Below are 12951 nucleotides of genomic sequence, written 5' to 3' on the forward strand. Positions count from 1 at the left end.
GACTTCCTGCCAGATTCAGTCTGTGACAGATCCACGTCACAACTTCAGGCCTTTTTAGATGCAAATGGTATCAATGAAAGGTTTCAGTCTGGTTTTAAACCTCGCCACAGCACAGAGACAGCCTTACTTAGAGTTTCATGCTTTTACTGACTGTGAAGCACTATGGTCAACATTGTTGTTTTAATCTGTGCTATATAAATACATTTTGATTTGATTTGATTTTGATTTGAGAGGCCACGAACATAAAAAGATTGTGTCCCCGTCACCAAACCAGAGGAAATGAAAAACCTTTTACTTCCCCAAACAGAGACTATGTTCACTCGTTTTTATCACAGACATGTTTGCAGGTTGTGTCCAATAACAGCTGAAACAGCAAAGATGACACAGCAGACACACGCATGAGTCTGTGTGCTGATTTCTCTTTAATACACTTAAAGCAGCTGTTTCCATATACAAATATAACAAGCTCACCTTTGCACTCAGCTGCTGTCACTCCACACCTCTCTCCCACACAGCACTCTCTGCTGTGATTGGGAGAGACTGCACAGCTGACCCAATCTATCCTACTTCCTTGTTTTTGCACCTCTGTAAGCGAGTGTGTGAAAAATAAAGTTTACATTTTTTAAAAAGCTGTAGAGCACAGACATGACGTCAAAGTTTGATTCTTATTGTTGGAATAAAACGAGGAATGAGAATAGATATTACAACACACTCCTCAGTGTAAACATACAAAGACTAAAGGTTTCCTGTAAATTCATAATAAAGTTTAATCTCTTTTTAACTTCAGTTTATTCAAATGTGGTTTTACATCTAGATTTATCTTTTTAAATTCTTTAAGCTCGCTGAAATAACTTTGAACCGGATTAGTTTGAGTACTTATGATGATAAAACATGAAAAACGAAATAAAATATATGGAGTACAAAGTACAACAGTTGCATCACGTATATAATGAAACAGAAGCAGAAAGAAACATAAGACATATTTAGAGTAAAACAAACTGGGCAGTAGAAGAACTTTACTGTGCTCTGCTGGTTGGGCACAAGGTGGCGCTGTTGTCACTGTAGTTGAGAATGAAATGAATGAACACACACACACACACAGAGTCAGGAACTTATGTAGTTACGTCTGCACTCTCACACTCTCTTGAAAAGAAAAAGAGGTTACAAACTAAAGCAAGAGCAATAATAACAATAACAATAATAATAATAATAATAATAATATTAATGGATTGCATTTATATAGCGCTTTTACAATGCCACTATTCATTCACTCTCACATTCACACACTGGTGGAGGCAGCTACAGTTGTAGCCACAGCTGCCCTGGGGCAGACTGACAGAGGCGAGGCTGCCATATTGCGAGCAGACAAACACTTTAATGTTTTATGATGTTTTTATAACAATACGCTAATGTCTGACCTTTGACAGCATTTTATACTAAAACGATGAATGTGTTATCTTTACACATGTGACTGGAGCAGAACTGGCTGAAATCTTTGGCTTCTATAAGCTGTAAAAACCTGATATTTTATATTCATGAATTTCACAGAATGCTCATGATGTCACTGAGACATTTCCAGGGGGAATTTTCAGCGTTCACTTTGCTGTTACATTACTTTGTTACATTGTTACACTGAAGCTGTTTTTAAATGCAGCCTCGGTGCAGACTGATTCATAAAAAGACTTTATAAAGAATTAGTCACTGATCATTGATTATAATGGAAGTTTATTGAAGGCGTATCGATCCCATAATACAACAGAATTCAAAAATACATGTTAAAAAAGAGGATTAAAAAAAACACATAAATTCCAAAATATATTTAAAGATTTGTAAGACATGAAGGCATCAAAAGCACCAGAGAAGCTAACACAGCTGTGTTTGCAGCAGCAGACAGGGTCAGTGGTACAGAATAGAAAATGTGTGAGTTACTCAGTTTGCCCTGAAAAGTTTTTATATTTATGTATTAGCACCAGAAACATAGTTTATAAAGATCAGCTAACTAAACGTCTCTTTATCCTGGTACAGCCTCTCAGTCTTACAGTAACGGTCACTGTTTACTTTATTATAGAGAACTTTACTAATAACACATTTTTAAACAATATTCCAAAAAGACTTTACAAATACAAACATCATCCAGATAAAGCAATAAAAATGTAGCCGAATAAAAATAGTATGACACAAAGAGACGCTCGTACACGTTATATACTGTTAGGTGACGGCTGTGTGTGGACAGGGATAGGACCCATGATGCAGACTCCAGAGACAAACTTAAACCAAAACAGCTTTAATGCTGAACGCAAACATAACATAACTGGAAAAAACTCAAAATAAACTTACACCGGTGGACTGGCAAAACACACAGCAAACTAAACGGTAGATCGCGACACGGACACAGAGAAACACAGGGCTTAAATACACAGAGGGAGCAATCAGGGAATGAGTAACAGGAGGGAAACACAGCTGGGACAAATCAGGCCTAACGAGACAAGAGGAAGCAAAACCAGACACATTAACATCAGACAAAGTAAAACAGGAAACAAAACACAGACTCACAGGCAGGCACTATAACAAAGGGAACAGAGACGTGGGACCAGGGCAGACACAGACACTGACTGGATGTGGGGATACAGCAGACAGGGGAGACAGCAACATGACACAGACAGAAAACCAGAACACTAAAACTCTAACCAAACCCCACCCAGAGGACCTTAACTAAGAAAAACCCGTAAAGCAAAGCTAGAATATAATGAAATAACAAAATCAAAGAACCAAAAACACAAAACACTGGGTCACCGACCCAGGGACCCTAACATATACACAAAGAGAACGGCTTCATTCACTAACGAGTGTTAAAAAGTAAAGAAGTGCACATGCAAAACTATCAGATTATAAAGTGTGCACAGTCGCCATTTGTTATGTATGTAATTGTAATGTGATTTTAATTTGAACATGTGAACATAATACAACAACAAACAAAACAAAACACAAGCACAAAATTAATCTTAATTAAAAACTGCAAAAAGGAAGAAGTGCAGGCTTTAATTTATATTTAATCTCACCCTTTTTCGACTGTTTAGTGATCATCACTTTTCTTCCTGTTTTTGTCGTATGCTTTCAGAAATTTTCCCTTACAACTTGTTGCCTGGATTTAGTTTTGAAACCCCAGTAACAGATCAGCAGATATACATTACACATTTACAAACACACACAAATGTAAATAGTGGGTGAGAGCGCCTGGTTAAAGCTGGGACAGTGCTTCAGTTCATTACTCAGCCACAGCTTCACTCCATATAAAGAGATGCAATAACGTTTTAGTGTCGTACGGACACGAGGATGTTTTAAATTTAACCCAATTCCCCAAAGCTGGATCCCCCATGATCTCTGTATGCAGTATCACAGATGAACCTTATGACCCCTTTTGGAATATGAATCATATCAGTTTTGCTTCGATTGAAGATTTTCTGTATAGTTTGAGAGGCAGGTTTCAAATAATTGCTCTGTCTGAAACATGGTTAGATGAGAATAGGGGTTGTCATTTCTGTATTGAAGGGTACGATTAGAACTAAGAAGAAGGCAGGAGGGGCGGCACTTTTTGTTAATTGTGATTTGAAATGTAAAAAAGTTGAATGTATATCTGTGGCTATAGACGATTTAATGGAATCTGTGACAGTGGAATTGGATATAGAAAGAAGAAGTAATATAATTGTAACGTGCATATATAGAAAACCGGGGTCACAGATTGAGTTATTTACAGAGGCAGCAGAAGACTTATTGAGTAAGGCTAAGGGAAATAAGACTGTATGTTTGTGTGGTGATTACAATGTTGATCTTTGTAAAGAGGCAAATGATAAGGCTTCGTCAGATTTTTTTGAATTATTATTTGGTAAAGGATTTTATCCTTTAATTATAAAGCCGAGTAGAATAACCAATAAATCAGAAACACTAATTGATCATATTTTAATTAATAGTTTGGAGAGTAATATTATGAGTGGCCTCATCATAAATGATATAAGCGATCATCTACCAGTCTTTTTTACTTTTGATTTAAATATGAAAAGAAAGGAAGAAGTTGGTTTCGTGAAGGTTAAGAAATAACGAGGCAATTAACAAGTTTAGACAAGATCTCATGGAAGTGGACTGGAAGGAGGTTTATGTTAATGAGGTCAACGTTGCATATGGAGCATTTTTAAATACTTACTTGGCTTTGTATGATAAACATTGTCCATTGGTATCATTTAAGTATAAGAAAAAGAATAAGAATATGAAACCTTGGATAACTAAGGGTCTTGCAAATGCATGTAAAAAGAAAAATAATTTATATAGGGATTATATAACACAGAGAACTAAGAATGCGGAAATGAAATATAAAGTCTATAAAAATAAGTTGGTATTAATATTGAGGAAAGCTAAGAGAGACTACAATAATAAACTTTTTCAGGAAAACAAGAATAATATTAAGAGCATTTGGAATATTTTTAAGGAGGTATTGGGTAACAAGAACACACCCTTAGATCGGCCTAATTATTTTATTAAGAATAATCAAGTTGTCGAAGATAAGACTGAAGTAGTAAACGAATTCAATTCCTTTTTTGTAAATGTTGGACCTACTTTAGCAAATTTAATTAGGAAAAATGACGATCCAGAATATGAGGAAGCCTGGAAAGGAGATAATAGAATGGTTAATTCCATATTCTTGGCTGATATTACCATTAAAGAAATAGTAGCAATTATAGAAAATTTTAAAAATAAAAAATCTACTGACTGTGATGGTATAGACATGGTTATAATTAAAAAGACTTTAGATTGTATAAGTATTCCTCTTTGCTATATTTTTAATCTTTCGCTACAATCAGGAGTATTTCCTGATTGTCTGGGTCTGGGTGCAATTCCCCCCTCCAGGGGCGGGGGTACCTAGACCCGGTTTGTAGAGTACGCTTGGGGAGTGTGATCGTGTGTACAGCGTCTCTTTATGTCTGTCTCCACGTTGGTTGAGTGTGGAGTGAGTGCATATGAGAGCATGAGGGTGGGAATGGATGTTTGTGTCTGTGTGTGCCTGTATGTCTGTGTCTATATGTCAGGTTGGGTGGCAGGCGCCACCTCTCTGGGGACATCTCAGGCCCTCCAAGGTTTGGAGGCCTATCTCCACCCACCACCACTTCCCCTGCCAGTGGCGGACCCCCTCAGACATCGGTGCGTTGGTGGTTCTTTGTGTCCGGGGATGGGCGTCCAGGTACACACCGGCTCACTCCTTGGCGGCCGCTTATCGGGGCCTGGAGCCTGGGGCTCGCTCGGGCCCCTTTGGAGGTGGGGTGCCCCCGGCCTCTCGGCCTGGGGCTCGGTCACTCAGGCGCAGCTGGGGGCCGGCGGAGCTCACGGGCGCGTCACTGCAACTCCCCCTGACTTCTGCTCCGCGGCTGCTGGGCGAGCCCTCATCTGGGACTCTCCTCGGCTCTTACTGGAACAGTTGCGCGGCTGCCCCTCTGTTGGTCTTCCTTGGTCTCTTGTATTCTGGGGGCCTCTGGATGTCTGGAGTTTTGATCTCCTCCATACCAGCTTCATACCCTGGAGGACGGGGCTGTGGCCCCCCCACACTCCCTAGCAGATCATTACATGGAGAAACCTTTGGAATGCAAGCATGCTGATCCACACAGGTATGCACACATGGGTATTCACAGACGCGGACTAAAGCTTTCTTGGCTGCTGCCTCAAAGCACACTGTGCGCTGTCTATCTTGCGTGCTGCACAATATCGTTTATTATTTAGTAAATACTGATATCTATGACTAGCTAGTTTATTGTGATGGTGCTTTGTTTTCTCTATTATTATGTTGCTCTTTGTTGTTTGCTGTCTCCTCTGTTTGTTTTTTTGTTTGTTTGTTTTTTTTTTCTCCATACAGGTGACCCAGGAGTTCTTTTTTTTTTTCTCTCTCTTCCCCCCCCTTCTCACCGTCTCTTCTCCCCTTTGGTTTTCTTTCTTTCTCTCCCCCTCTCTCTCTCATTCATTCCCCCTGTCCTATTTATTAACAAAGGATGAACTGAAGCTCTGCCATCACGTAATGTCGCATACTGCTGTTTCTGATGTCATTTAAAAAAAAAAAAAAAGGAGTATTTCCTGATCGAATGAAAGTGGCAAAAGTGATACCCTTATATAAATCAGGAGATAAGCATAGTTTTAACAATTATAGGCCAGTGTCTCTTTTGTCACAGTTTTCAAAAGTGCTTGAAAAACTCTTTGCGCAAAGACTTGATAGTTTTATTGAAAAATATCAACTAATAAATGAAAATCAATTTGGATTTCGTAAAAATAGATCAATGGCAATAGCATTGTTGACTTTCATTGATGATATTTCATCTGCAACCCATAATAATAAATATACAGTGGGGGTATTTGTTGATTTAAAAAAAGCTTTTGATACGTTACAACATTCTATTTTGATTTCTAAATTGTATAACTATGGTGTGAGAGGAGTGGCATTGAATTGGTTAAGGAGTTATTTAGAAAATAGGTTGCAATATGTACATTATCTCGGCAATACCTCTGAAAGATTGAAGATTGTATGTGGCGTTCCTCAAGGTTCTATTTTGGGACCTAAACTTTTTAATTTATATATTAATGATATCTGTGACGTATCAAAAAGGTTAAATTCTATTTTATTTGCAGATGACACAAATTTTTATTGCTCTGGAGAGAATTTGAAAGATTTGGTTGAAATTATGATTTCTGAGATTTAAAAAATGGTTTGATGTAAATAAATCATCTTTGAATCTGTCAAAAACGAAATTCATGATATTTGGCAATCGTCTGAAGGAGGATGAAGTCATTATGTCCATTGATGGAGAATTGATTGAAAGAGTTACTGAATTTCGTTTTTTGGGTGTAATAGTAGATGAAAATTTGATGTGGAAATCACATATTGAGTATATTAGAAAGAAGATGGTTAAAAACATTTATATTTTGGGAAATGTAAGAGATTTATTAGACTATAAAGCAATGCGCATTGTATATTTTTCATTGTTTTTCTCATATTTTAGTTACTGTGTTGAAGTCTGGGGGAATACATATGAGAATACTATAAAACCTCTAAACTTATTACAGAAGAAAGTGATACCAATGATTTATAATGTTAAATATAGAGAACATACAAATAAATTATTTATAAAATCAAAATTATTAAAATTAGGAGATTTAGTGAAACTACGCACACTATTAATTATGTTTAAGGCTAAAAATAATATTTTGCCCTTTAAGTTACAAAGAGTATTTTATTATGTTCAGGGGGAGAAGATAGCAGAAGGAAATTTTATTTTAAGCATCAGTTAGCTAGAACTACACAGAGATTAATGAGTCCAACGGTTAGGAGTATACGACTGTGGAAGTCTCTTCATTATAGTTTAAAGAATTGTATAAATTTACATTGTTTTAAAAAGTGTTACATGCTTAAAACGATAACTCAATATGAAGAATGTGAATGAAATTGGAGTTCATTGAAAATGGATCCATTATAATTTTTTGTTTTATTTGTTTTTTAATTGTATTTTCTCCTTGTTACTATGTGGAGTGGTATATTCTGATTGTAAATTTGTTGTTTGGTTTGGGTTAGGACCGGAGAGAAATGTTAATGTTAGTTTGTTCCCTGATTTTTGGTGCCCACTTGTAATATAAGTTGGATTGTAGATAGGGGGCGGGGTTTAATGAGAACATTTTCTTCTTCCTGCTCCTTTTCACACATGGTTGTAGGGCTGCTCGATTATGGCAAAAATGATAATCACGATTATTTTCACTGAAATTGAGATCTCGATTATTTGACGATATTTATTTAACAATAACAATGTATTGAATAATGACTTTAAAGATTGTCAAAAAATAATATAAATTAGTGTGCAAATACTGATAAGAGTGCAAATGTTTGCAATATAAAAAATAAATGAAAAATGTAAACATCTATGTTTCGTAAGCTTTGCAGTGTTGCTCTGTGGTGCAGCTACGACACTGTAGCAAAGTTTACACACTGTGTCTACTTGACCCACGTCTGACTCCGCAAACCCATAATGCTTCCAACCACTGAAGTTTTTTTTACCTCTCTTTTCAACCAACGACAGTCACTCTCCTCTCCAAATAACTTCTGCTTAGCTTTCCGAGCTTCCCTCGGGTCCTCTTAATCAGCGGTCCCCAACCCCCGGGCCTCGGACCGGTACCGGGCCGTGAGAGTTGAGGCTCGGGTGTGAAATGGGTAGTTTTCAGGGTTTTTATCAGTTTTCAGCGTTATTTTGTTATCGTTTTTATTGTTTACTCGGTTTTCCTGGGTCTTTTCATGTGTGTTATGAATAAATTTTCTTTTTTTCGGTACCAGTACTAGTTTTATTTTGTTGTATTTATCCGCGACACCTTAAAGGCCGGTCTATGAAAATATTGTCGGGCATAAACCGGTCCGTGGCGCAAAAAAAGGCTGCTCTTAATTGTTGTGACGCGTGTTCGAAATGAATAGAGGTGCGCTCGATTTGCCACACAGATCAGCGCGAGAGTAAAGCATGAGGGAGGGCCTAATAATCGGCTCAGTCATTTTTAATGATCGTTGAAAGCCGACATCGTAATCGTGATTAAAATTCGATTAATTGAGCAGCCCTACATGGTTGTAGTGCTTTTTGATAGAAAGTGTGGTTGGTTTGTTTGATTTGTTGTACCAAGTGTGAAATAAATGAAATGACAGTGAGCATTTGTAAGTTTTACCTCAAAGTGTGAATCTAAATGGCTGTAAATCGATAGGGTCCTGATTGCAACCTGAAATCTGCTTACTGAAGGTTCCCTATTTCTCCACCTTGACGTGGATCATGGGGCCGATGGTGACAGTGTTCGTGTGGAGTCTGCGCTGCTAAACCAGAAATGAAGCAGAACGTCTGCATATGAAGTAAATGAACTAACATCAGAGGAAGCAGACAGGACAGCTTTCACAGTGTTACCTCAGGAGTGATGGTGGTTTAAAAAAAGGCTCATTATCAAAGTTAACGTGGAAAAAGAAAAATCTCATGTTTGCTGTTTGTAAGACAAATAGTTCATAACAGTTGGTCGTAGACTGAAAAACAAAAATATTGCTACAAACCAAATGCAGCCGTCATACCACGAGTTTGCTGCTGTAGACCAGGACACACTTGTCCACTTAGACATATCGTTAAAATGACACCGGCTGTTTTAAAATATCATTTAGCAGTGTGCTCAAAGGTACGCTGGAGCATGAGTCACCACATTAACAATGTAATATAACTGATTTTGGACCGTCGGGTGTCTGTGAGCTGTTACTTTGATGACGTCTCACTCATTTCTCGTTCGATAGTTTCCTTCTCTGCTGTTTACGAGCAGAGGTTCATTACTGCCCTGAAAAAGAACATAAAGTCCCCGTTACACATTTCACGTCTCACCCTCCAGATCACATGAATACAATCACCAAAACAAAGTGCTCGTGAGACACTGAGCTCATTTCTCAGTGCCCTGCAGTCACCAAACTAAATGTAACTGTGGGACATTTACCACAGATTTGTTCTAAGTAGCAGACGTTTTTTCCTTCACCAAAACATGTGAGTAATGAATGTTTGTTAAATTAAACGTGCTAACCAAAGAGCAGAGGAAGTTCATATCACACAAAAGAAGCTGCAGCAGACTCTTAGAGAGCAGAAACAACACAGGGACTCGTCTACAGGACTTAGAGCAGGTCACATGTTGTGTTGGGCTTTAGTCGTTGTCTTGCAGAGTTTACAGTTGAACACCTTTGTGTTCCCTAAGAGGCACAGCAGTATCAGCCCACCCTGCACATAGCTCGCTGAATATCCCCGTCAGGGGCGTGGCCTCTCTGACTGACAGGTGGCTGCTAGCTGTCTGCTAGGCTACATCTCAGCTGACCTGGCAGTAGATGGTGAACATGCCCTCAAAGTCCCTGTGACACATCGAAGAATAGTCCTGCATTTGTACCGTGAACCCACAGCAGGTGGACTTCATGTGTCGTTCTTTTTCTAAACCAGAATATTTACTGGACTGAGGTTTAGTCTGAAGAAGTTTATTTTTGTGTGAGAAAGAGCAACTGTGGAAAATATGCCAACCTGAGTTTCATTAAATGCAGTTGTTTTCATGTGTGAAAACAACTGCATTTAATGGAAAGACTGACCAAGTTTATGATATGAAACAGAGGAGGATACCTGGAGGTTTTGGTTGTTGGTGGGTTGTTCTCGCATCTCAAAACAAGAGTTATTATCTAGATAAGAAATAAAGAACAAATGTGTGTAACAGGAAATTTTTTAAGTAAAAGATAATCATGATGAATAGCAAAGATTTACATTCACATACTTCCTGAATTTCTGTTTCTTTGCCTGTAGCAAAGAGCAACAGCAACAATCACCAGGACCACTGCAAGAAGCGCTCCCACAATCACTCCATAAATCCATCCTGTGTCACCTGTAAACAAATTCAAATATTAGTTTTACTCTTCTTTAAGGTGTTAATGATACAGATATGATTAAAACTAGTTTGAGTTTAATAAAGTTCAGTTTTAAACTGAGATGATTTTCTTGTCGTTCACACGCTCAGTTACACAACAACAGGAAACCTGTTTCTCATAAAGTCACAAGATGAAGGCACAACAAACATCAATCACTGAACCCTGCATGTGTGCAAAAGCTGTGAAGAAGATTAATTTTAATAATAAAAATCAATAAATAATTTCATACTTTTGGACATTTGATTATTCAAATCAGCTTCAAATGGATGTTTAATCACCTGCGATGCACCCGTGGTTTAAAATGAGCCAAATAAATGAACTGATATGAGTATCTGAAAGGATCCTCTGTGACACGCCCACTCTGGATGCTTCTGTATCAGTGGGTAAGTGCAGAGTGCACTGAAGGCACCCAACAAAAGTAAATGCAGAAAAAATATGTTTACGAAAATCAAACATTGTTAGTTTGAGAAAGTGACAATATTTCAATAACTTCTGAAAGATGCGCTCATTTATTTGGAACGAGTAGCACGGTGGTTAGCACGTCTCAGGGCTGTGAGCACAGCACAGGTACTCTGGCTCTGTCCTCACTCTGAGTACTGACAGCCTGCTCTGCAACAGTACCGGAGCTTTATTCATCCAAGAACAAAGCTTAAAGTTTAAGATGCACATTAACTTTCCTTTTCACTGAGAGCAGGTTCCAGTGTTTCAGGCGGCCACGTTTCTGCTCCACACAACAAAGGCTGCCCAACAGGAACGTTCTTCCTAATATCAGGAACATATTGATTCTTCTTCAGCCTTTTCTCATGTAACTGAACCACCACGCCGTGTTCAGAGACAACCGCATGTACTGTTTATGTTAGTACATTACACACACACACACACACACACACACACACACACACACTGTACCTGTGTCATGAGCTGAACACCACAGTGTGGAGTTGAGGGCAGCAGTCTTGTTACTGACAGGGTTTTCTGCCCTGCAGGTGTAGATGGATTCATTGTGCATCTGGATCTCCAGAGTGAGGGTTAGGTTGATGGAGACATCTGGGTCACTAGTCTGCATTATAATCTCCCTTCCTCTGTACCATGACAGGGTGACATTGTCTGAATTCTCTACCCAACATCTTGCAGAGCAGATCCCACTGACAGCTGACTGGGTTTCAATGCTGGTCTTTGCTGTAATGTCGGGCTGGGCTTCAGTGATGTGTGGAACAGAAACAGGATCTAAGAAGGAAAGTGCTGCTGTTGAATTGTACCTGAACATTCACATGATTAGATTACATGTGTGACCACAGCATTTAAAATAGGTTTTACTGGTTCAACAAGAACAAGAGTCACTGTTATCATGCTTCTCAGTGATGGCACAAAGAACATTTACTCACCGTAGACAGTGATGAAAAACTGTTTTATTATCAGATACCCAGAGTCTATCCTGACACAGTAACTCCCAGAAAGGTTTTTGGTTATGCTGATGAAGGTGAGCTCTGCAGTGCACGGGTTCAGCAGCAGGAGACCCTCAAAGCCTTCCTTAATAGAGGTGATATTATTCTCCAACACAACTATGGCCTCTCTACAGCTTTCACCCTGCATCCATCTGACTTTGGGGTTTCTCAGTCGCATGTTTATTTTAGGGTCCAGAGTGACATCGTTCCCCTCCAGAACATCAACATCAGTAACATCAATAACTGTATTATCTGGATTTTAAAGAGAAATCACAAAAAATGCACAAAAAAATTGTCATTTTGTTATTATTTGAGAATTTCAACACAGCACAGAATCTCAAAAATCAAAGCAAACGACTGAATCTGAAACATTCAGAGACAGGAAACGGTTATTTATTACTTACCGTGGACGATGAGGTCAAACACTTCTTTCAAGACTCCGTCTGGTGTAAAAAACTGAGCTGAAAATGCTCCGGTGTCATGGACGGTGAGGTTTGAGATGGTGATCGATCCCGTGTTCACGTCTGTGTTGAGCCTGTCTGTAAATCTGGTTCCATTGATACGAGTGACGTCTCCTCTGACGACGATGGTGATTGTCTCTGGGGAACGTCGCCCATAGAGCCAAAGGTAATCCTGAGTTTGATGCCATGTTTTATTAACATGTAAAGTCACAGTCTCTCCAGCCTTCACGATTATTTGTGATTCTTCAGAACAGACCAAGCCTAAAGAGGAGAAAGAAAATAATTAAGTAACATTTCTAATAATTCCCGCTCGTCATGCAGAACTGCCTCATGCGCGGCAATCCACGTTAACGTCATTTTAACAAGATTAACGCTGACAGCACTAGTTTTAATACCACTTTGTTAAGCTACGAAGCCGCACCACTTGATGATCGATTGAGCATTACAGCTATTGTAGGCGGAGCCTCGCGGAGTGATACGTACCGTGCTTCAACATAATATTACCGTATTGTGTGTGTATGACCTCTTTTTAAGTTTTGTGGATGTTATACATGGTTATGCT

At 38.8% G+C, this 12951-nt stretch overlaps 1 protein-coding gene across 1 annotated transcript; it reads right to left on the reverse strand.

Moving 5' to 3' along the window:
• Positions 1 to 1708: 1708 nt before the first annotated feature.
• Positions 1709 to 12174, reverse strand: LOC113023552 (signaling lymphocytic activation molecule). The gene is made up of 5 exons (XM_080302309.1): positions 11869 to 12174; positions 11393 to 11710; positions 10333 to 10440; positions 10185 to 10240; positions 1709 to 9369 (listed from the first exon to the last, which is right to left on the reverse strand). The coding sequence occupies exons 1-5, from the start codon at positions 12104 to 12106 to the stop codon at positions 9307 to 9309; spliced, it is 783 nt and encodes a 260-aa protein (XP_080158435.1). The 5' UTR covers positions 12107 to 12174; the 3' UTR covers positions 1709 to 9306.
• Between the last annotated feature and the right edge of the window lie 777 nt (positions 12175 to 12951).

The sequence above is a fragment of the Astatotilapia calliptera genome, chromosome 6 (genome assembly GCF_964374335.1).
Source record: "Astatotilapia calliptera chromosome 6, fAstCal68.1, whole genome shotgun sequence".
Classification (NCBI taxonomy): Eukaryota; Metazoa; Chordata; class Actinopteri; order Cichliformes; family Cichlidae; genus Astatotilapia; species Astatotilapia calliptera.

Coding starts and splice junctions, on each gene's coding strand:
- LOC113023552 (XM_080302309.1), bottom strand. CDS start 12,106: ATGCGACTGAGAAACCCCAAAGTCAGATGGATGCAGGGTGAAAGCTGT. Junction 11,711..11,868: donor GTTTTTCATCACTGTCTACG/GTGAGTAAATGT, acceptor TTTCCTTCTTAG/ATCCTGTTTCTGTTCCACAC. Junction 9,370..10,184: donor CCAACAACCAAAACCTCCAG/GTATCCTCCTCT, acceptor GTTCTTTTTCAG/GGCAGTAATGAACCTCTGCT.